Genomic DNA, 25,872 nt, shown 5'->3' with positions numbered 1-25,872 from the left:
AAGGGATTTATGTCACTGAATTAGAAAAATTGTACAGTGCTGCATAATACGTTGCTGCTACAGTATATAAGCAAAGATTAGTAGTAGCAATAATAATAATAAATGACTTCTTGTTATATTCACAGAAAGGATATTCTAAGTATAGCGAAAAACCTGTCTTCATCCAAGGGAGGAGCCAATGCATCGTCTGCTCCAAGCAGCTCCAGTGATGTCAAAGAAGATTTCAGTAAAATTAGAAGGAGTCTTCAGAGTCTGGTCAAAAGTTCGGTGAGACTGAAAAAGCAGAATAGGAACTACTGATAGAAAAATCAATAGCCTGCCTCTTCTCACCCTCCTGTCCCTCACAATCACATTCTCATAGCTGTATGTACTAGTGCCAGGCACGTGCAGAACTCATACTTATACCATGCAGAGCAGGGGTGAATGGGTCATACCTCCCAACTGCTGGACACGTTGGGGTGTTGTCCACAGAAGCTGGGGAGGTATGTTTAATATCTGTTTCATTAAGCTGCACCTTCCCATCACTTTGCACCAACTATAATGAACACCAGTCAGAGCTGTCATTTATCGAGGCAATTGTTAATCTTGCTTTAAATTAAAAACAAGAAATTGTATAAATTATGCAGTGCAGTGGTTCTCAAACTTGGTCCTCAGGACCCCACACAGTTCACATTTTTCAGGCCACCCGACAGGTGCCCTCATTAGTGACTGACACATTTTAAAAGATCCACAGGTGGAGCTAATTATTTCACTTGATTCTGTGAGGAGACCTGCAAAACATGCACTGTGGGTCCTGACCACAGACTTTAAGAACCTGTGATGTAGTATTCTCTAGATCAGACACATTGAAGCTTTCCTATTTATTTTAAACTATCTATCCCAGGGGTGTCCAAACTTTTTGCGACGAGGGACAGATTTGGTGAGGTGAAAATGTGTGGGGGCCGACCAGTCAGCCTGACATTCTTTGAGTCATTAATCACATCAGAATGGTCCCCCACTCTGCCCCCATTTACTTTGTCCCCCAGCATGCCCCCATTCACTGTATGTCCCCCAGCGTGCCCCCATTCACTGTATGCCCCCCAGTGTGCCCCCATTCACTGTATGTCCCCCAGCCTGCCCCTTCACTGTATATTCCCCTGCCTGCCCCCATTCACTGTATGTCCTCCACTCTACCCCCTACACATTATATTCCCCTGCCTGACCATCCTTCTCTGTATGTCCCCCAGCCTGCCCCTCCTTCACTGTATGCCCCCCATTCACTGTATGTTCCCCACTCTGCACCCATTCACTCTCCCCCCCCCCCCTTCCTTCTCTGAATGTCCAGGGGTTTGACGCACACTCACCCGAAAGCCGCCAAACACATCTCATTGTGGCTGCCGGCACCTCCTCACTGCTGCAGACACCTAGGTAAAGGCGCGCTCGCCGGGACCCCATCTTTAGTGTCCTGTGCATCCTGCATCTGATGCTCCGCCCTCTTCTGGCTGGAGGCTGCGGGCCACTTGAAATGATGGCACTAGCCGCAATTGGCCCCCGGGCCGGACTTTGGACATGCCTGATCTATCCCCTCCTGTAAACCATACTTTACAAGCTGGGAGTTGTAGTTGTTCAGCATATATTGAGCCAGGGGGAATAAGTCATAGCTTAAGTCAATAGCAATATAGAGCACGCCTATCTTGCGATGATTGGCAGTGAGCAATACTTCCTGTTATTGCACCTACATACTGTAGGAGTGATATGGTAACTTTACAGTATATACACAGGTCCCACTGTTTTGGTTCTATGTTTAGCAGTGTATCATGATTTATTTCAGGCTAGCACACAAGCACCACCATGTCCCTCAAGCCTAGATCATCCTTCCTGTTTGTCCAGTGGAATTTTCCTGACATTCCTGCTAGTCCAGAGTGTGTGCACAGTGGCGTACATGTTGTTCAGGTGAGTGCTTTCACTGGTAAATGCCTTATGTATCTGCTTTGTCCTTTGTTCCACTGGTTTTCATTTTCAAAGCACAAATGGGCAGAAGAGCAGTCAGAATTCTCTTGGTTGGTTTTGTATGCCTCAGTTTGGCGGTCACCTAGATTTCCATTAGATTGGTGGAGCAATAGGCTGGTGGAGGAACAGACGATTTCTAGGCTCATTCCTCCCTAAGTAAAGGGTGATTAGATTGATACAGTGTACATGATTTTGTGGAGCAGTGCAAACATGGGAATTGCGTTTTCAGAGCATGACTATTGATATGGCTAAAGAGGGAAGAGAGAGCACTTTTATGGGTATTAATTTATGTACTGAGTACCGGTGAGCACCCAGTCTACTTCACAGAGAATTGGAAGTTATTATGGGGGGCAGGGGGTGTGTGAGGTTGAGGGGGCAGTGTGCATGTGAGTTTATGCGCGCAGTGTGTGTGAGTGAGGATTGGGGAAGCATCAATGGAAATTCCCTTTTCCATTTCCCAATGGGTCCCTTTTTATAGAACTGGCCCTGCAATCTATTGTTCCACAGTTCATCTTATGTCACACAGTGCCTCCAGTTCACATGAACCTACACATTGCCACACAGTACCTTCAGTTCACATTATTCTGCAGTGCTCTCAGATCACATTATGCAGTTGCACTCTCCCTTCACATTATGTTGCAGTGGGTCCCATTTCACATTATGCTACAAGGTAATAATGCCTACTAAAAACGATGCTACATAAGTGCTGCTTATCTACATGCTCATTGACAAGGGTTCCATGCTCATTGACAGAGGTTCCATGCTTGTTGCCATGTGGGATTCCATGCTCATTGCCAAGGGGGAATACATGCTAGCGGTAAATGGGGGACAGCGGCCACCAGGCAGAAGTGACAGCCACTGACAGTGGCAGAGCCTGGCTGTATTCAGAGCACTGCAGGTCCCGGCTATTTGAAATAAAACTCCTTTCACACCAGAAAATGCATTCCCAAGTTTGCTCCTTTAACACCAGCCTAGTCCCTGCATTTTCTGGTGTGAGGGGGAGAGAAAACCGTTTGGTTCCAGAGTAATCTGCCCTCAAAGAACATGAACAGCCATGAAATTACATTTCAAAAATAAAAAAATTGGTTTACCTGCAATATCTCTGGAACCGATTGACCGATATGGACCAGCCTGGTATCATATTGAATGAGATCAACCCCAAGCTTCTGTGATGCCAGGGGGGAACTGGCAGCCGTCAGAACCGGGTGGGGGTCAGAATTAATGGGTCCCATATTATCCTATGGGGAAAACGTTACAGCTTTGCCAGGTGATATCTCCAGTTCCCGGGGGGCTAGAGACACAGGGCTGGGGTTGTTGGAAAGCCCTGGTCCTCAGCTACAAAATGAAATGACAGGGGGGGGGGGCACGTGCCCGGGTGCCCCACCCCCCTGAATTCAGGGCGGTGAGAATCATTCCCATCCTAGACCCCCCCCCCATTGATCCACAGTGTGTGGAGGTCCCTGAGCAACCGCCTGGACTAACTGTTGTTAAACCAGATGGACAGATGTCTACTGCTAGTACACCTATAGCCAATTATGCTTCGGGGTTAAGCAGATACAGAGCTACAATTTTCTGGATTCCTTGACAAAGTTTATTTTGCAGAATTATAATTTTTTTTTTATATTTTGAAATCTTGGCCCTTTAATAGAAAAGCTTCTTTTAAGCAGGGGTGCAGATTGCCTTATAACATCTGTCACGGGAGATACACAGACAATTGTGTGTTTTGTACATTTCCCTTTCTGGGTCATTCACTGTGTTTGTAGTTGTGTCATTTTCTAGATCTCTGATGAAGCTGTTTTTTTGTTTTTTTTTTTATCTGCTGAAAATAAACGCCACAATGATTTCAGAAACAACAGACGGTAAAACAGAATGATCTCAACATACAAATCTGTATTTTAATTATGTGATCTCAAAGCTCAGCCAAACAAATGTTCATAGTCTTAACATCTCCCTCAAACATACATGCTTTGATAATGCTGGGCCCAAAATTTTGTATTTTTTTGCAGTCTATTAGAGAGGGGAAAAAATAAAATAATTATTCCAAAGATAAATTACAGCCATCCCTAGCATTAGGCAGCTCCCTAAGGGCACCAGCCACTGGAGGGTGCCACTGATTCCACAGACAGAAAAAAGATAAAGAAGGACGTCTCCCCCCCAGCCCCTGGCACTGCACTCTTACTGGTCTGTCAGCCTGTCACTCACGTAGTAAGCTGCTGCTGAATGGAGTTGGGTAATTTCTGTCTGTGATGCCTTTTTGTGTGTGTACAGTATGTGCAAATGAGTGCTGAGAGGGCTAGTGTGTGTGTGTGCATATGTGTAAATGACTGCTGAGTGTGTACAGGGGAGTTAATGAATGCTGGCAGGGTGTATGTGTCAGAGGCGGAACTACCATTGGTGCAGCAGGTGCAGTGCACCGGGGCCCCTGAGGACTGTGTGTTCCCATGTGCACAGCCCCTCACCGCTGCCCCATGCCCCCCTGCCCGCGCTGCTAGGTGCAAACGGGACAGTGAACTAGCTGTTCGCCATGTCTGCTCGCACCCAGCATATGCACATGCGCAGAAATGTGCATACGTAGACAGAAAACATTGCTCCCTGTGCGAACGCGCAAGAGAGCGAATCAATCAAAATAAGGCCCATAGAGTATTGCAGTGCAGGTAACAGATCAAGGGCCTGATTCAACAGGCCATGTTGAAGTGCAAAAGTCGGTATTTGCAGATTTGAGCACGTTTTGTGAAGTCTCAAACTGCAGTTGTATCCTGGAACGATAATGACAGCAGGGGAAGGTGGTGACACGACATAAGGAGGGACAATGCAGGTGTGTCCATACTGCTGTCAGTTTGTGGAGGCTATGTGACGTCATGAGCTGGAAAATGGCAGTCCTGTGCCTGCCTTCGCATCTAGTATGTGCATGCAGGGGGTTACCATAGAAAAGCAATCACATTTCTGTGATGAATTTAAATTTCTGCAATGCGATTGCAATTATATTGCAGTTTTGCCATTTAAACAAAACTGTGGCTGAAGCTGAATGAGGGCCCATATACAGACAGAGACCTATAAGTGACCTATGTGACCATTTCATCTGAGGCTGCCCGCCTGCACCTCCCGTTCCCCTTGCTACCTTGCTCAACAAACCGCCACTGCCTGCTGTCAAGTTCAGCCAGCCCTAGGCTTGGGATGCCCCTGGTGTTTGCCTATGCCTAGGGCAGGCTTTGCGCAAACCTGAATAGAGAGAAGGGTGAAATCTTTACTCAATATAATAAGTTAGATAATATATAACAATGTCCATCTGCTGTTTTTTTTCGTGCTGTTTTTTTTTTTGGTTTGTTTTTTTACCTCAAAAGTCTTTATTTACAATCAAACAAAGAAACAGAACACTGAAAACAAAGTGTGTACATTCTTGAGTACAAAACATTGTGTCAAATATGAAAAGAACCTTGAGCCAAACATTTGAATATCAGATCAAAGAAGAGAGTACATACAGTATATAAAATAAAAGCTATAGCACACATAATCGTCAGTGAACCAGCAAATATTTACAGAAACAGAATCTCAGAAGGGAGCCCCTGAATTAAGCACTTCTAAATTGTGCCAGGATGTGAGGTGAAAACAATTTCTTAAAGCTAATTTAATAGGGGTAGAGAGCATATGAACATAAGGGAGCCAAATGTTCAGCCCTGTTTTCTTTCCTTACTGACACCTCTGTCCAGTCCATGAAAAACAAAAAGGAAATCTGGGCGTTTAATAAAGTAATAGCTACCGGATGAGGAGAAATCCATTCTGCTAGAATAGTTTTTTTTTTGTGGCTGCTAATTTAACTAATCCAATTGGGTTACCAAGTGAGATTCCTATATGCAGCGTGTTAGTTATATAGTCCTGAGGGTTCAATCAGATTATCTCTCTGTACTTGGGCACATGACCATTGGTGCATTTCCGCATACGACCCATCTGCTGTTTTTAAAGTTTAGGCTATAATTTACTCAATTCTACAATATTGCACTAAATATTCTGTGTATGTATCTCCAACACAGAAAACCTTAAAATGCTTATGTCTTGCAATGTGAATATACCAATAACAGAAAAAGTTGCCATTCTGACAGTATATTTTACTAAGTTCACATAGGGGGGAATTTACTAAGATGGGAATTAGACTTCACATGTGATGTTGCTATGGGCAGCCAATCAGAATCTACTTATTTATTTAGCACCCTCTAGAACAGTGGTTCCCAACCTCTTTTCTCTCACGTACCCCTTGATTAGGCTTTTCATTTATAAGTACCCCTCCTCTCAATTTTAAATTTCCACAGTACTTATGAGTGGAAGTGAGCAGTGTGCGTGTCCTAATATTAAGCAGTAGCCGTGGACTAGTATATGGTCAGGAATCAGGTCCGTCTTTGTCTGGCCGCTGGCTGTGTATTGTCTCCAGAGTTCCCGCTAACGCCTGTAGGATTAATACTTCTTCCACCCATGTCAGTGCGAGGCAGATATTTGCAGGTAGCTCTCAGTGGATTGCTGATGGGAAAAAGCACGAGGAGACGCTGATGTGCTGCAGATGGAACCGGAAATGACACAAGGTGGTTCGTCTCCATGTCAATGGTAGACTTCTTTTGCCATTGGGAGACTTTTTCTTCTTCCGCCATTACCAATATTATTTCCAAGTACCCCCAACTGGTCTGCAGAGTACCCCCAGGGGTACTAGTACCCCAGGTTGGGAACCACTGCTCTAGAAGATAGTAGACAGGATTTGATTGTTTGCCCATAGCTACATCACATGTGAAGTCTCAGGGCCAGATGTACTAAGCTTCAAAAGTGATAAAATGGAGAGTGATAAACAACCAACCAATCAGCTCCTGCCTGACATTTTTCAAACACAGCCTGTGACATGGCAGGCAGGAGCTGATTGGCTGGCTGTTTATCACTCTCCATTTTATCACTTTCTGACCCTAATTCCCATGTTAGTAATTTCCCCCCATAGTATCATAAACAATTATAGAAATATAAAAAAAACCTAAATGTATAATAAATATAAAAATGTCTAATTTCAATTTTGATAACAATATTTTTTGTTACATTTGGCAATGAGAGATTTATTAGTGGAGATACATATGCCTTTGTCCCACATAGAAGCATACTTATAGAAACACAATTAAGAAATTTGGGCACAGTTCAGGCTGATAGTGGGGCGTGGGTGGATCTAGTTTAAAAAAAAAATCAAGAAAAATAATCTCTGAATGGTCATGATCTCCAAGGGTGCTTGGAACTGGAAGGTTGGCACAATAACCTCCCTTGCTAATAACAAAAGTATACAGTACATTCTAATATAAGGAGTTCGGACAATGCTCTGATTTATCATGCTGTTTAAGCTCTGAGGATCACAGCTGTTTACTTGTTATACTGTGATCCCCTATATTATAAGATATTGCCCTGGTTATTAAGCAGAATGTTCCTGGTAGAGTCCTTTTAATAACATACACCTTTCCGGATCCCTAAAACAGCCTGTACAGAGTGATAAGTGAATGACTGCTTAGCATAGACACCTGCCAGAACTGTCATTAATATATTCTGGTTGCAGATGGTGCTTTATTTAGGGGTTCCATCTGGAGAAAAGAAAATTTCCTGCTTTCTCCCTCCCCTCCCATCCCTTGCATTCTGTTTGAGATTAACCACTTCGTAATGTATACTGCCCCGAATTTAAAAGTGTATAGTGGGATGCCTGGACATTTCTAATTGTACCTCATTTCATTGGCAGAGTGTATGAGGTAAATCTTGTACATCAATTTGAAAGAGGACGGTATGCACTAAAGTGAAAATGTGCTGGCAATACAATATAGAAGCCTATGGGTGATAACCTATAGAAGCCTATGATCCCTCCCAGCATGCCCCGCCGCAGGCGCCATCACTCTTCACTTGCGTAGAGGGTCTCCTGGGTCTCAGACCCAAAAATCCAGGGACAATGCTGCATCGCAAAGGACAGCTCTTATCGCAAGCTTTCGAAGCATTTACTTTGAGAGGGCTGCACTGCAATCTCTTGGCAGCGAGTGAAACTACATCTACTAGCTTTCGAAGCATTTGCTTTGAGCTGGCTTACTAGTTTTGTATAGTCTATTAAAGTGATATAACATGAATGGTTTCAAGAGTGTTCTGATGGAAATGTCCACACCGAAACTAATAGAATCAGAGTCCCCATGTTAAGTTTTGCCTCAATGAAAGTTGTCCTAACGTGCCCTCTTGTAATCTGTCTGTCTCCCCTTCCTACTAGATTGTAAGCTCCTCCGAGTAGGGCCCTCATCCCTCCTGTTGTCAAAGCCCTCTTCTCTTCACATTTCACTCACAGCTCTCCTATACTCCAACACTCAGTGACCATCTTTGTCCGCATACTCCTCTCCATCATTGGCATCAAGCCTCTAGTTGTATGTTGATTGAGTCCTCACTACTTATATCCAAGCTGTAATGTGTATTGATCTGTGGCGCTCTTTATTTGTACTGTATTTTTGTTATTTATTCAATGTTATGCCAAGTTTTGTTTCCCTGTATTGTTCCTTTGTACGGCGCTGCGAAACACTTGTGGCGCCTTATAAATAAAATTATAATAATAATAATAATCTAATACCAGGACTGATAAATAGGATCACAAATCGCTTCCATACATTCTGAAATCTATAGTCCAGCAATGGCTGTAGTTATAGAGGATTTATCATTGCTATATGTATTACAAGAATGAAAGGAATTCCTTGGTTCATATTTAGGAGCAGAGGGTAAGCAATTTTACATACATTAAATTACAGTTGCAAATTTGCTTAATTTGTCAGAATTTAAGATTGTGGGTGGGATGCACAAAATTGAAAATGCGGTAAAACAACGATTTTGGGGGGTTTTACCGCATTTTCAAAAGGTGCCAATTCACCATGTAATATTTGCGGCTAATTCCCCAAATACACCCATTTCCAGGGGTTAGCAGCAAATATTAAGTATCCCCCAAATGTATGTAGGGGGGGCCGCAGCAGGAATCTCCGATCCCTGTTGTGATCCCGTCTGTCCAAAATGCAGCCACTGCCCCCATAGGTTACTGAAGGGGATGTGATACCTATGGGCTACAGACTGCACTGCTGGCGAGGCAGTGCAGTTGGCGATGGGGCGGTCAGCGCTAACCACACATGTGCACCCCCGGCACCCGGCGCAGCAGAGCACAGGGACGTGCTCCTTTCGGAACTCTTGTCCCTACACATACAGGATCAGACATCCCACCAAACAAATCGCATATTGCAATCCTGAGCTGTAATTCCTGCCCAGATCGCGCACTGGTAAATCCTGCCCAGCCAGCACACCGGGGTACTGCTTTGGGGAGTATCTCCAGCAAAAGCAATAGGCTTCTCTCTGCAGTGCTGTTTGAAGGATTCATTACAGATTCCTTCCAGCATGCCTCATGGCCGATGACATGTGTCACTCTCCACATTCACAGAGGGACTCCCGGGTCTCGCACTCAGAAGTCCAGCCACGGAGCAGCAACGCAAAGGACAGCTTTTATCGCAAGAGCTGTCCTTTGCATAAATAATCGCATGTTAGTGCATAGGCGATTATTAAGAATGCAGTACCTTGGTGATGTGGGGTGGCGGATGTTAGTCCACCCCCCTGTTTCTGTAAGAGCCACGTATGATTGGAGCCTAACTACCTAGATGTGTTTATACTATAACTTGTGCGTTAAGCTAGCCATGTACACAGATGATGTTGGCTGACTTGATTGAGTTTGACTACATTAAGCTGACATCATATGGCCAGAATGTAAATCTTGTTGGCTGAAGCATGTATGCTGCCATTAGCTAGAGATATTGAAGAGGTTCTAAGTGGACACGTCTGCTAATCATGGCGGCCCGCTCCCTGAATAGAAACTATAGGACTCTTCTGATGTTCTACAAAAATGTATTACGGTCATTGTATTTTCACCTGGTGATTCTTTATACACGATGTCATGTTGAGTTTATTATATACAGTATTTCCAGCACATTTTTACAGACAAATATACAATATATGGTAGTATGGATGATATACTAACACAGGGGTGGGCAATTAATTTCTGTCGGGGGCCGTATGAAAAATCTGAAGTGTGTCGGAGGGCCGAACCAATGATAACTTGAACTTAATTATACTTAATATTATATGTCTACCATTATAAAAAAACAGAAAATTATATATTTTGATAAGATGCTTCTGGTAATCAGAAGTTTAAGAATATTCTGTAAATATTTTTTTAAATTTATGAATTGTGGTGTAGGACAGGTCAAAGTGGAAAATAAGTAAAAGAGTCGAAAAGTAATAAAGTAAACAGTTTACTTCAAAAACAAACGTTACATCACTGTTTCATTTTATTTTTAACTTGTTAATCTTCACAAATAATTAACAGGGTTTTTTTGGTATGTTAAAGAAAAGCAACTGATCAACTTTACACAAAAACAAAAAGCAATGTTCAGTGAGAAAAATCCAGTCTGTTTTGGGCTTGAACAAGTGCACTGAAATCTGGCTGAATGTCTGAGGTGGCTATAACAGAACCACATTGTGCAATAAGCAATACCGACTATGAATGGTTTGTTATCACTGCAGTGGGTTGAGTAATTTTCATTGGCACGTATTATATTTAATCACTGAAGGTGATGATGAAGGTGGGGATAAATAGTGTAGGAAATAGATTGGTGAGAAAATGTCAGTTTAGCAGGAGCTAAGAATTCTAGGTGTCAGAAGTACAAGTACGTGTAATAGCTGAAGTGTAAAAAAAAAAAAAAAGGTGTCACATATTCCAGTGATGGGGGATCTGAAATATGGACCTGGAATGAATAAACAGGTGTGGATCTCTGTTTCTATGTGTTACAGAGATTATGGTATATAAAGGTTAAGTGACAGAAGCACTTTTTTTTTTTTTTAACTAAGTAGCAGAGTTACTGTTAAAAAGACGAGCAAGGCTGAGAGGAAATGCTTGACACATGTAATACATTCATGGAGCTGCATCTGATAATATGTGACAGATGGCCTTGGAATAACAAGTCGATTAGGCACAAGACTTTCTGAATGCAAGGGAAATGTAAATCACAAATGTGCTTTGATATTTTAGGCCAAAGATTAACATAAACTGATTCAGGCTTAACAAACTTTTCATCAAATTAAGGACAGGACTATTATTTCTTGCTGTTCATATGTAGCTATTAAAGGTGTCATCCCCTGCAACAGTGCCAGATTAAGGTCTAAATGGGCTTGGAGCTAAAAATTATCAAGGGCCTATTATACGCAATAGTAGGGGTTGTTCCCAGCATCCAGTGGCGTAACTATAGAAGGTGCAGGGGATGCAGCTGCTATGGGGCCCAGTTGTCGGGGGGCCCCAGGGCAATTCCCTGCACCCTCTAAACATTCATTTGACATTTATATACTTATACCTGCTACTGCAGCCCGGGTAATGACAGTGGGTGGAGGTGGAAGCAAAGCCGATGGATTCAGAATCCGGAAGCGTTACTGGAGGTGCGCAGCTGACTTATTGTAAATATACAGTCTGTCAGCCGCACACCTCCAGCGCCGCTACAGCAGGCGCCTGACAGCGGGCAAGGCTACTGCTGAATCGGGAGGTATAGAGTCTGTTGCACGGGAAAACCACAGGAGCAGGGAGAGAAGCTCCTGCGGGGGGAGAGAGGCTGCGCTGCAGGAGAAAGGCAGCGCCGAAGGCGTGGAGACTGCGGAGGCTGCTGCAGGAGAAGCCGAAGAAGGGGAGAAGCTGCTGCAGCGGAAGAGAGGCTGCTGCAAGGGAGGGGGCCATCCGGCCTGTAGGAGTGCTGAGGGCTGCTGGTGCAGTGGTGAGGCTGCAGTAATGATATGTATCTGCTGAGTCCTACTCCTCCAGCAGCTTTATCCACACATCATGGCCAAAGCCCTGCTACAGTCTGGACCCTCAGCGGAAACTGCCTGGTAAGTTGCTGTTTAAACTATAGTGCTCTGTCAGACTGTGCCCCCTCCTGCCCTTCCACCTGAAATATGTCCCCACCCACCCATCTATGACCCTTCCGTTCATCTGTCTATGCTCCTTCCATGCGTCTGTATATGCCCCTCCAGTCTGTTCATCTATGCCCCATATGGTACTCTGTCCATCTGTATATCCTTCCATACCCCCCTCGTCTATCTGTCCGTCTATGCCTCTACCCCCTGCTTGCTCTTGTACCTCTATTTCTCTCTCCCTAACACTTTCTCTCATTCCCTCTTTTTCCACGAAAACATTCTGTATTTTACTCTTTATCTCTCTTGCCTGCTCCTCTTTCACTTTTGTAGTGATAAAGGTTGGGGGGCCCCATTTAAAATTTTGCTATGGGACCCCCAAAGTTCTAGTTACGCCCCTGTCAGCATCTAATAATGTGGGAGGCATGACCAGTGTTCTTTTTGGGTGGTCTGCTCATCGGTGTGTCTCTATTTGTGTAAATACTTTCAAATAATTATATATGCCTGGAAAAGGTAGGGGGCTGGCATAGGAAAAATGCAGAGATATATATTGGTGGGTGCCCTCCAAAGGTGCACCCGCAGGATGCCAATGTCCTAAGATACTTGCGGGGTGAGGCGGCACTCCAGTCATTAAACAAAATACTGAAAGCTGAAACTTGGTAGACAACATTTGAGCACCTTTTATGTGGTCACCTAAGTTTACCACATTGTATACCCTTTATACAAATCATGCAACACAATAGAAACCCCCTTATACTGTACTTGCCTCTTACACATTATGCCACATGGAATGAGCCAAAATTCACACCGACAGAGCCAAAATTCACACCATGGCACACGGATTGAGTCAAAATTGCCATAGATTATGGCAAAATTCATTTTGCCACATTGATTGAGCAAAATACACACTATACCAAACAGATTGAGCAATAATGAACAATATGCTTCATATACAGGGGGCCTTTGGCACGCAATAAAAATCTACACTATAATGCCCATTACATGTTAAGCCACACACCGTAATGTTCATTACGTATTATGCCACACACACTTTAAACAACCACCTATATCTTTGGAACCAACTGACTCATTTACATGTGGGATTCAAATGATTTTGGTCCTGTGATACTGGGCTGTTTGGTTCCAGAGAAATCTGTCCTTAAACAACATGAACAGCCATGAAATTACATTTCAGACATGAAAAAATCGGTTTACCTACAATATCTCTAGAACCAATGAACCCATATGGACCAGCCTGGTATCAGATCGAAGGCCCATCGATTTGGGTTCAACTGAGTGGGGGTGTGAATTGGCGGGTTCCATGTTATCCTATGGGGAAAACGTTCCAGTTTGCCTGGCGGTATCTCCGGTTCCCGGGGGGGCTAGAGATGCGGGGCCAGACTCGTTGGAAAGCCCTGGCCCTCAGTTACAAGATGGGCCTATTTCGAGAGTGGGCCTGGAGCTGTAGCTCCATCAGGCCCATTGTTAATCCGGCCCTGCCCTGCAAGTATGTTCCCCTGATTATTTACAAGTATGACATGTATTCTTTGATGATTACCTGCAAGTACTGTATGACGTGTATTCCTCTGATTACCTGCAAGTGTGTTGTGTATTCTCTAATGATTACCTGTAAGTATCATGTGTATTTCTTTGATTACCTGCAAGTATGACGTGTATTCCTCTGATGATTACCTGCAAGTATGACACGTATTCCCCTGATTGCCTGCAAGTATGACATGGGTTCCCTGATTGCCTGCAAGTATGACATGAGTTCCCCTGATTGCCTGCACGTATGACATGAGTTCCCCTGATTGCCTGCAAGTATGACATGTGTTCCCCTGATTGCCTGCAAGTATATTGTAAGCTTGCGAGCAGGGCCCTCCTACATTTTGACTGTCTGTAAATACCCTGTTATGTTGTATCACTGTCCCCTTTGTAAAGCGCAACGGAATATGCTGCGCTATATAAGAAACTGTTAATAAATAAATAAATAAGTATGATGTGTATTTCTCTGATGATTACCTGCAAGTACTGTATGACGTGTTTTCCTTTGATTATTTACAAGTATGATATGTATACCTCTGATTACCTGCAAGTATGATATGTATACCTCTGATGATTACCTGCAAGTATGACATGCATTACTCTGATTATTTGCAAGTATGGCGTGTATCTCTGATTACCCGTTAGAAGATATGTTGCTGAAAAATATTCCTTAGGGATTAAACTTGCCATCGGTAATCCTTATGCCCCGCCACTTTAATAACTTATCTAAACTTAACTAACTTATACTAAAATAAAGAGACAGACACAAGTGCTGGCGTTTCAATATGAATGTCAAATTTATTATTGACAACTATTTATATATATTGATCTTATAAAAGAGGGTGGCGGCCCTAAAGAACGGTCATAGAGAAAAGAAGGGTAAGATGACATCACACCATTCACACAGCGTTGGTGTTCAACTCTCCCACGCAACCCACCCGTGCGGATGGTGCAGCCCATCCCCTGTCCAAGGGGCATGGGCTCGTGGCGTATCATTGAGGGGAGAGCGCACCCCACTATCCTCATATCAGCATTTGAACAAGGACCGTTCTTTACCGCCGCCAAGAAGGATAGAAAAATAGGGAGGGAGGGTGGGGAAATTCGGACCAGAGAGGCAGATCACCTGACCCTCTGGCTATTCCTAACTGCAGTAACTCCTCCCCTGCTCCCTAATTGGCTATTTGCTGCAGCATCATAGCCCCCTTAACACACAACTTAAAGTGCAGGCATCTGGGATTCCTTCAGCAGTTTATGGCACCTCTAGCTTAATCAGCCCTCGGTTCTCTTAAACTTGCCATCGGTAATCCTTATGCCCCGCCACTTTAATAACTTATCTAAACTTAACTAACTTATACTAAAATAAAGAGACAGACACAAGTGCTGGCGTTTCAATATGAATGTCAAATTTATTATTGACAACTATTTATATATATTGATCTTATAAAAGAGGGTGGCGGCCCTAAAGAACGGTCATAGAGAAAAGAAGGGTAAGATGACATCACACCATTCACACAGCGTTGGTGTTCAACTCTCCCACGCAACCCACCCGTGCGGATGGTGCAGCCCATCCCCTGTCCAAGGGGCATGGGCTCGTGGCGTATCATTGAGGGGAGAGCGCACCCCACTATCCTCATATCAGCATTTGAACAAGGACCGTTCTTTACCGCCACAAGCCAAGCCTTAGGCTGCAGCACCGCCACCCTAACGCTCAGCACTTCTACCTAACAACCATAACTTCAACTAAAAACCTCTAAACAGGTCGTCCAGGAATATCTCCATTCCTTCGGGACTTAAATGGACACCGTCCGGCCTATACAGGGAACCCCGCTTATAGACGATGGAGTCATGCCTGATGACACCACCGCTATTCGCCAACAGGTATCGCTGCACCGCAGCATTGACCTTTCTCCGTGCGCCATCCAAGCGGGGCCCTGACCTGGCTGTCCTCCAGACCCGCCTGGGGATCATGGAGGACCAGACCAGGCGGCAGCAGGGGAGCGTCTGGGCTATAATATGCAGGTCCCTGATAATAATTGACCGCAACTCTAAGGCAGTGCATCGGCCTAGATCGTTTCCGCCCAGGTGCAAAATTAGCACCTCAGGGACTCCAAAGTCCCGCACTGACCGTAGCAATAAGCCCTGCAACGCTCCCCAAAGCATGCCATGCACTCCCAACCATCGAACCATTCGAGCTTTTGCACGCATACCCCCACTCAAACTTTCACACGCTTTTGATGCCCAGTGGACAAACGAGTGTCCCATCACCCACACCGTCTTGACGTCCCTGCGACCTGCAAGATGTACACAGGTTAGAACGCATGCCATCACATCTCGCCGCTCTCAACAATTCAAACACACTGGAGAGGGAGAGAAGAGAAAGGAACCGTAGCCGACCAGACCTTGAGGCACACTGCACAGAAAACCCCCGGAGTAAACTATCCAGGACGCCATGTCAAATTGTAATTCAGCCGAATTGTGCCCCCGGGGGAAAGTGGACCACCTCAAGACTCCCGCTAAAGTGAGACGAGTACTTATGCGTCCAGTCGGCTACAGTCAGGCAGTTGGACAGATAGACCAGGCCGAATGTATCTGCGGAATGCTGCCGAACGCCATCGACCCAGAGACTGTATCTCTGCGTCGGATTGACCCCCAGCAGCGGCAGATGTGGCCGCCCCAATCCGAAAAGAGTGTGTTCCAAACTCCCTCGGATCAAGGCCAAGCGAGACCAGGGCACGCCCCAAAACGTGGCAGAACTGGTATTTGGTCAATGAGGAACCATCCAAGTGCATTAGCCACGCCCCCGGGCAGTCGGGCCGCAACAGGGCGTAGGAGCTTGCCATCGCCACTGGGCATATCCCTTCCACCGGGCACGGCTGCAATGACAGCCATTGACCTCTCCCAGCCTGGTCCGTCTTGGAACGCCGGACCCGGCACCAAACCAAGTCGACCTGAATCACCACGTCCTCTATCGACAGAGGCGAAGGCCGCTGCCTTGACGGGGCTACCAGCTCGCCAACCCTGAAAGCTCCGTGGAAAGCCATAGCATATGCTAGGCGAAACAGCTGGACCTCATAATCGGAATGACAGATATCCCTCACCGCCCCCAATAAAGGAGGCAGCAGGGACACGTCTATGGGCCGCCTGCTATCCGGAGCCACAGGGCAAGCGCGGCGCCAGCCCCTCAAGGCTCTAGACACCGCGAAAGACCGGCCGGGGTCCGATCTTCCATACAGCGATGAGAAGAACGACACACCGGCCAACAGCCGTCTCACGGCCGACACAGTCTGCCCCCTGGAGTACAAACTCCACACAAAAGCCGTCATGGCATCACTCGGGGCCTTACCTGCTTGTGATGCGGACAGTCTGAATTGTTCCCATTCCAGCCAGCCAGCTTGGTAACAACGCAGCGTCCTGGGGGCAATAGCCCGCATGGCTAGTTCCTCCATGCCTGCCTGATGACCTGCCAAACATAAGGAGGACAGAGCTCACCAATCAATTCGGCCCCTGGCGCCAGGGACCAAAACCTAGCCCAGTCACGTCTGGACAGGGCATCGGCAATCGAGTTGTCCACCCCTGGCACGTGCCTGGCAACAAAATGCAAGTTAATCTGCAAACATTTCAAAACAAGGCGGGCCAACAAACGTACTACCGGCAGCGAAGACGAGCTCTGCTTATTGATGGCCTGCACCACCCCCAGGTTATCACACCAGAAAGTGATGCAGGCATCGCGCAAGCGGTCGCCCCAAAGTTCTAAGGCCACCACTATTGGGAACAGTTCCAGCAGTAGCATGTTCCTGGTGAGCCCTTCCTCCGCCCATTCGTCCGGCCATGTCGCAGCGCACCAGGATCCATGCAGGAACGCGCCGAAACCAATACCCCCCGCGGCATCGGTGTATAGCTGCAAATCCCTACTGTTACTTGCAGGGCTAGGCCACAACAGTACCCCGTTGAATTCGCGCAGGAAAACCTCCCACACTCTAAGGTCTCTCTTGAGCTCTGCGTTCAGGCGTACAAAGAACTGGGGCCTATTGGGGCCGGACATGGCGAGTTCTAGTTTTCGGCAGAAGACCCGGCCCATGGGGATAACCCGGCACGCGAAGTGGAACAGTCCCAGTAGGGACTGGAGCTGGCGCACCCTGAGCTTGCCAGAGGCCAGGGACTGGGAGATCGCCCCCCGCAGCCGTACAAGCTTATCGGAGGGCAACCTGCAGCACCCGGCCTGCGTGTCAATCTAAATACCCAGGAAAGACAGGCACGTAGTCGGCCCCTCTGTCTTGTCTGCCGCGATGGGGACTCCGAAGTAGCCAAACAGCTGTTGCATTGCGTTCAGGAGAGCCCCGCAACGTGGGGAATCAGCCGGGCCAACGCACAGGAAGTCGTCCAGGTAATGGGCGACCCCTGCCTCGCCCGAGCTCTCCGTGACACACCAATGCAGGAAGCTGCTAAAGCATTCGAAGTAGGCGCAGGACACTGAACAGCCCATGGGCAAGCAACGATCCACGTAAAACCCGGAAGGCAGCTTGAACCCCATGAACCGAAAGGAGTCGGGGTGCAGGGGGAGTAATCTAAATGCTGACTCCACGTCCACCTTGGCCAGCAGCGCCCGCTTCCCAAAGCTGCGCACTATCGTCAAAGCCTCTTCAAAGGATTGGTATCGTACATGACACAACTCCGCCGGAATTGCGTCATTCACTGATAGCCCCGGGGAGTGGGATAGGTGTTGTATCAGACGGAACTTGCCCTGTTCTTTCTTGGGCACCACCCCCACCGGGGACAGGACCAAATTCTGAACCGGGGGTTCAGGAAATGGGCCCACCATCCTACCCAGGCTTACCTCCTTTGCCACCTTCTCTAGGACTACGTGGGGCATATCGATGGCAGATTTCAGGTTTCTAGGACACCCAGATGCCACCTCTCCACGGATGGGGAGACGGAATCCTTGCGAGAAACCTGTGGCCAGAAACTGTGCTTCCTCCCTGAGGGGGTACCGCTCCAGCCAAACGGCCAGGCGGTCACCCCTCACCGGAGAAGGAGCCTTACTGTGGAGGGGCTGGAGCCGGGGCTGTTCCGGCATTATTCCTGGCAGCCCCGCCTGCTTGCTTGGAGCGCGGGCAGTCTTTGACCGAGTGCCCTCCCCAGCACTTGGAGCATTGATGTTTAAATCTGCAGCGAGCACCCGCCGCGCATCCCGCCCCATTAAAAGCAAAGCATCTCCCAGCTGCCTGCCCTCCACCAGCGCCCCCGCGAAAGGACGAAGGGCCCCTGCGCGGGACCGCCGGCGCTGCCGGGGCCGCGGATGCAGCAGCCGTGGTGGTCGAAGCCGATGGCTTCTTACCCATCCAGACCTCGACATCCTTGGCCCCGAGAGCCATGATCTCGCAACCCGACTGCTTTCGCCGGAATTGCTCATCATAGGCCCGCCATACGCTCTCGCCATCATCCATGTACATGGCATGCATCATGTGAATGTACCTTATCACATTCATATGTTCCTGGGGCCTGGTTTCCAAATAGCAAGCCGCGAACATGAATAGTCCCACTTGCCACCTCTGGTACGTGCAATAAGCAGCCTCCCCTATGCCCCCTCTGCGCTTCGCTGCGCGATAATCTTTCTCATCTTGGGCAGTCATGGTGAAAAAGCTCACGTACTTGCCCTCCCTGATGCGGTCCCTGACGCTACGCCGCAGGCCTCTCAGCACCGCGGTGTTTTCGCAATGTACTACCTGTCCCCTGGGGAACAGCGGGGAGCCTGAGTCACCGCTAGAGGACTGGGATCGCCTGCGGCGTCTCCCAGAACGGCGGTGCCTGCGTCTGGACCTATGACCCCCTTCCTCACCGGACGTCACTGATTCGGACCCCGATGACGAGGAGTTATGGGAACGTCTACGCCTGCGCTTTTTGTGTGTGCTAGAGGACCCACCTGGAACAGCTCCTGCTGTGGACGCTCCTGTGGACCCCGAAGGACCAGCCACCTCTGTCGGCCCTGCCGCCTCGACACCCGCCAGCCGTTGCGGTGTCACTGCTGGGCCTGGGACCGCGGAAGGAATGGAACCCGTTGCCGCGGGTGAAAGACCAAGGGCAGCCATCACGTGAGCAGCAGGCCCTCCGTCAGCCATAATACCAGCAGAAGGGATAGCGGGGGGAAGGGACCCCGGTCCTGTCCCGGTGGGTGGTGCAGGCTGCTGACCCGCCTGCGGTGTCAGCATAGCCACTAGCTGTCGCACCACAGCCATGTCAACAGCCGGTGAAGACGTCTGCGCAGGGGGGGGGGGGGGGGGCTGGAGCAGCGATGTTAGACTCCACACCCTGTGATGGCCTATGGCCCTGTGGCAACAGGCGGGCCCTGCTGAGCCACCTTCTTCTAGCTCTCTGCAGGGGAGTCATGGGGGGCCCCGCCGGCAGGCGCCGTGGGGTTGCTGGCAGTGGAGCTGTAGCTCCATCAAGCGCTACCCTGGTAATGGCAGGAGCTCCCTGCGCCCCCCTCCCCGCCGGTCTCCTGGATGCTGGGGGAGTGCGAGCACTCTGGGCATGCTGGGGAACGCTGCGCGCTGCTGTAGCCCGGCGGCCATCTTGCCGCACTGTGGGAGCGCCTATCGCGTGCCCCGCTGAACTCCCCCTCGACCTGGTGCCTCTCCTGGGACCTGCGCTGCCCCCAGGGGAGCCTCCGCTACCCCCGGCGGGCGCACTAACCACCCTGCGCGGTCGCGGCCTAACGCCGCGGGTGACCGCGTCATCAGCCGACGACGCGGCCCCCCTTGCGTCCCGCCGCGCACTCGGTCTCGCCGCCGCTCTGCCTCCCCGCCCAGCCGGCTCGCCGCCAGCCGGGGCAGGATCAGAGGGGGAGCCCTGATCCAGGTAACGGGCGGGTGGGTTGCGCGATCTACGTGGGCGCGGCATAACTAGGCCGTACTGCTGAGGAGCACGCTGCAGGGACAGAGAAGGCTGTCAGAACCCCGGAAAAGAGCGAGATAGGGGAGAGAGAGGAGAGAGATATATAAAGAAAGAGGAGATGTGAGGATTATGAGGGATATAAGGAATTTAAGCAGAATCAAAGTAGTTGTACAGGAGGGGGTTCTGAACACACCTTACAGCCAGGAAATTCGGACCAGAGAGGCAGATCACCTGACCCTCTGGCTATTCCTAACTGCAGTAACTCCTCCCCTGCTCCCTAATTGGCTATTTGCTGCAGCATCATAGCCCCCTTAACACACAACTTAAAGTGCAGGCATCTGGGATTCCTTCAGCAGTTTATGGCACCTCTAGCTTAATCAGCCCTCGGTTCTCTTTTGCTCAACAATAGTCATACACAGCCCAGGCAACACAGCGTGCCTCATCTCCAAGCTTGAAATGTGCCCTAAAGCACACACAGTATGTTATATGTGGTTTCATTAATGTATCCAAGCAGTATAAGATCAGGAAAATAATAACTGTACATATAATTTATACTAATGTGCCAGATTACTACATATGCAATGAATACACGGTCTTGTTGCATCTGGTGAATATGACCTTATGTTAGTGTGTAAAGCCAAGAGACCCATTATAATGTGGTTATAAGAACCTAGACATTGTTAGCTGCACATTCTCCTCATTAATAGCAAGCTGCTAATAATGATTTATGTCATGTACTTCCCATAGAAAACAAAGTTATATTATTGAGCAGAGGCTATGGCACAATAACAGCATACTGTACAGCCTGATCACCCACTGTCCTCCAACCCACAATGGAGGTAGGAGACCACCTGGCCCAGAATAATAGATCAGAAACCAAATTCTATCAGCAGAGTGAAATTTTGTAGCAGCAGTAGCCATAGCAATTTTGATGACACGCTGAAAGCAAAGCTTCAGCTATTATTATTTATTTATTTATTTACAGTTTCTTATATAGCACAGCATATTCCGTTGCGCTTTACAATTGGAAACAACAGTGATTAAACAAACTGGGTAGATACAAACCGACATAGAGGTAGGAGGGCCCTGCTCGCAAGCTTACAATCTATAGGTATAATAGGAAGGATACATAAGGATAGAATTCCATAGCTTGGCAGTCCCACCAGATTACAGGACAGTCCTGATGGGATGCAATTAGATATGAATGGTACTGGAGGATGTGTGGGCGTCCTGAATATGATAGGCTTGCCTGAAGAGGTGAGTTTTCAGGGAACGCTTGAAAGTTTGGAGGCTAGAGGAGAGTCTTAATGTGCGGGCATTCCATAAGGTGGGTGCTGCCCGACAAAAATCCTGCAAGTGAGTGGGAGCAAGTAATGAGTGTGGATAAGAGACGCAGATCCGGAGAGGTTGGGTTGGGATATATTTTGAGATAAGTGAAGAGATATAAGTCAGAGTAATGGCTTTGTATGAAAATAGAAGTATTTTATATTGAATGCAGTAATATACAGGCAACCAATGGAGGGACTGACAGAGCGGATCAGCAGACAATGAACGTCTAGCCAGGAAGATCGGCCTCGCAGCTGCATTCAAAAGATTGTAGCGGTGAGATTATTTTCTTAGGAAGGAGGCCATTGCAATAATCAATGCGTGACATAGGTGCTGATTTATGTTTTTGCTGGTGGGTGCTCAAGCTAAAAATATAGAGGAGTGGCTTCATGGGGAACGGGTGTGGCCACAAAATAATACCAATTTATATTACGGAGCACAGTTGTCTCCAATATTCAAATTACGGCAACAGAGTTCCACATACATAAATGCCCTCACAGTGCAGGTACATAAATGCCCCCCGCAGTGCAGGTACATAAATGCCCCCACAGTGCAGGTACTCCGCGGACAGAATACACTCTTCCCGGCATACTGTTTCCCAGGTGGCAGGTCTGGCAATGTGGGTGCTGCAGCCGCAAATTAGCAAGTTAATATGGCGGCCCAGCAGCGAGACTCGGGCCCGTGGGTGCTCATCAATTTCTGTGGGTGCTCGGGCCCTTGAGCCACCCACAGAATCGGCACCTATGATGCATGATATAATAAGTGCATGGATTAGAGTTTTTGCAGTGTCTTGTGTAAAGTACGGACGAATTTTGGATATCTTTTTTAGATACATACAACATGATTTAGAGACAGATTGAATGTGAGGAATGAAGGACAGTTCAGAGTAGAGGATGACCCCTAGGCAGCGAGCTTGTGGAATAGGTTTAATTGTAGTGTTCTCAACAGTGATAGAGATATCAGGTTGGTAGCTACTCTTGGCTGGTAGGAATATAATTAATTCTGTTTTGGAAATGTTGAGTTTGAGTTGGCGAGGTGACATCCAAGATGAAATGGCAGAAAGACATTTAGAGCAATGTAGCAATACTGAAGGTGATAATTCCGGGGAGGAAAGATAGAGTTGAGTATCATCAGCGTACAGATGATACTGGAATCCAAAAGAGCAGATTAGTTTCCCAAGTGAGGAGGTATAGATTGAGAAAAGAAGAGGACCTAAGACTGAGCCTTGTGGTACTCCGACTGACAATAGGAGGAGGTAGAATCAGTGAAGTGAACACTGAAAGAGCGATTAGATAGGTAGGATGAGAACCAAGACAGGGCTGGGTACTTGTTTCCTAGCACGGCCACAACGATCTTAATCGCGGTCATCGGGGGTAAAGTCGGGGCCATCGCAGGCATCGCGGCCGTTAAAAAATCGGGCGCGATGTGCCAGATGCGATGCCCGCGATTTCCCCATAGAGAATAATGTTAAATGCCTCAATTTACCCGCGATGACCACGATTTCCCATAGGAAACAATGTGAAAAGGCTCAATTTAGCCAAATTATCATAGGAACAATAGTAAATGGCCCAAAAACACCCCTGAACATTGAAATGTCCCCCCAAAAATAGTTGACGCCACCCCGCCATCAACGTGAACCCGAAGCGTGGCGAGCGCAGCGAGCCCGCGAGGGGCGGCGGTACGCGTCCTCCGACCTTTTCATGCCCTACTATCCACTAGGGCGTGGAGTGAGAATAGAATAGTGTGGCGAGCGCAGCGAGCCACCGAGCCCGAAGCGTGGCGAGGGGACGCGGATACCTTCACAGTTATACGCGTCCCCTCGCGGGCTTCCCAGGTGTCCATGGCGACGCGGACACCTGGGAAGCCCGCGAAGGGACGCGTTTACCTGTGAAGGTATCCGCGTCCCCTCGCGGGGGCTCGCTGCGCTCGCCACAATTCGGGCTCGGTGGCTCGCTGCGCTCGCCACACTATTCTATTCTCACTCCACGCCCTAGTGGATAGTAGGGCATGAAAAGGTCGGAGGACGCGTACCGCCGCCCCTCGCGGGCTCGCTGCGCTCGCCACGCTTCGGGTTCACGTTGATGGCGGGGTGGCGTCAACTACTTTTGGGGGGGACATTCCACTGCTTTGTGGGTTTTTTTGGGGTTTCTGGCCCATTTACCATTCTTCCCTATGCTGATTTGGGTAAATTGATCCATTTAACATTGTTTCCTATGGGAAATCGTGGTCATCGCGGGTAAATTGAGGCATTTAACATTGTTCCCTATGGGGAAATCGGGGGCATCGCGTCTGGACCATTTAAGCATTTTTAGGTGCACACGACGCGACCGACCCGATTTTTCACTATTTTCAATGCATTTCAATGGAAAAATCGGGGGCATTGCGTCGGTCGCGTCGCAGGCCACTAAAAATTACCCCCGATGGCCGCGATTGTGGCCGTGCTAGGAAACAAGTACCCAGGGCTGTGTTCTGAAGACCTAGACCTCTACATCTGCCCCACCTGCAGTGCGCATGGTTTTGCCCATTTAGAGAACATATTTGTACTGTGATCAGATCTGAATAAGGGCCAATGAGCGATAGTGAGATCTGTCATTTGAAACCACTACCCTGCCTTGTTTTTGCTTAAGCAAAATTGCTTAGCAAAATCGCTTAGCACAAATCACTGCATGTGTATGTGCTCTCCTTGGGCGATCTGTACACAGATAAATACCCTAAGCCAGTGGTAGCCAACCCTAACCCTCGAGAGCTACCAACAGTTCACATTTTCCAGACAACCTAGCTGCTGCACAGCTGCACTCATTAATCACTGTCACATTTTAAAAGATACACAGATGGAGCTAATTAGCTCACTTGTGATTCTGTGAGGAGACCTGCAAAACATGCACTGTTGGTAGCTCTCGAGGACTAGGGTTGGCTACCCCAGCCCTAAGCTATCTAAAAAGCTTAGTAAAATGGCTTAGCACACATCTCTACGTGTGTATGTCCCTTTAGGGAGAAAAATAATTCAGAGATATATGCATATTTCCAGCATGATCATTGGTGTAATTTACTGTACCTGCATTGGTATAAGGCATAACGATGCTTATGGCTACATGCATTTTCAAACAAAGTTATCCTTGCCACTTACATGGAACCATTTGAAAAAAAAATAAAGAAAAGTGGTGCTGTTGTCCATAACAAACAATCAGATCCTGTCTATAATTTCTGTATTGCATCCTAGAATATAATAGACAGAATCGGATCGGTTGCTAATGGCAACAACACACATTTTTAGAAGCTTTAGTAAATATACGTATTTGCACCACAAGACATCAGATCTCATTCCTCTTACATATTAATTTAAACAGAGTTCTGTAGAAGTTTGGGACCACGTCTTAACTGTTTGTATGGATATGCATATGTCTGCCCATTACACACTGGGGACTGGTGTGTTTGTCTTCATTTATTTGAGCACAGCTGTGTACAGCCTGGTCCTCCCATTGATATGTTACCTGATTTATTGATTATTTGTTATTATGCTTGTTTGCTGTAAAAAACAAATCACTTAATAGTTTTTTTTTTCCTGCCCAGTAGAACACAAAGACCTTCAGGCTCTAAGAAGTTCTTCTGAAGACGGAGAGGAAATATATGTGTAGTCTGGTTTGTGCTCCGTGCCCGAAGAGAAGATCTTCTGGAATCAGAGACTGAGACTAGATTAAATGGAGCAACTAGTATTTTCCAGAATTTAAGTTGTGCAATAAAGAGAATAATGGAGTTACAGGGGATTACATGTGATGGTCAAGAGTTCCACTATATCGAACAATAGATTTAGCCTTAGTTAAGTGGATTTACAGGAATACGTGTATATGAAGTCATTTCAAGCTGATCAAAATCTATAAATAAATTGTGTAACATTTCTGTGTTCCTTTTCTCTATGTCACAAATGCCTATGCATGTGTATTATGTATCCAATACATTTTATAATAATTTTGGAGCTCACTTTAAAGGCTAACTCAACTTCTGCACCATTGCTCTTGTTGGCAGGATGTCTCCAAGACAGGCTATTTACTTCATACATCCCACATCATTTTCACACACACACAGCACTGCTGGCAGAAGTGAGAACCACCACAATAGCTGGCATACCCACCAGATCAGACGGATCATGGCATCATGGGC

The 25,872-nt window shown here is 47.3% G+C and overlaps 1 protein-coding gene across 1 annotated transcript in view; it reads left to right on the top strand.

Moving 5' to 3' along the window:
- Positions 1 to 25,570, top strand: part of LMAN1L (lectin, mannose binding 1 like) — a 73,657-nt gene extending 48,087 nt beyond the window's left edge. Inside the window, exons 11-13 of the mRNA XM_083180187.1 lie at positions 126 to 267; positions 1,811 to 1,932; positions 25,285 to 25,570. Of these exons, the coding sequence (XP_083036313.1) occupies positions 126 to 267; positions 1,811 to 1,932; positions 25,285 to 25,324 (304 nt within the window). The 3' untranslated portion in view covers positions 25,325 to 25,570. The remainder of the gene's footprint in view (positions 1 to 125; positions 268 to 1,810; positions 1,933 to 25,284) is intronic.
- The last annotated feature ends 302 nt before the right edge of the window (positions 25,571 to 25,872 follow it).

This window comes from Crinia signifera, chromosome 4, assembly GCF_055691185.1.
Source record: "Crinia signifera chromosome 4, ASM5569118v1, whole genome shotgun sequence".
NCBI lineage: Eukaryota > Metazoa > Chordata > Amphibia > Anura > Myobatrachidae > Crinia > Crinia signifera.
This window is presented reverse-complemented; position numbering and strand designations above follow the sequence as displayed.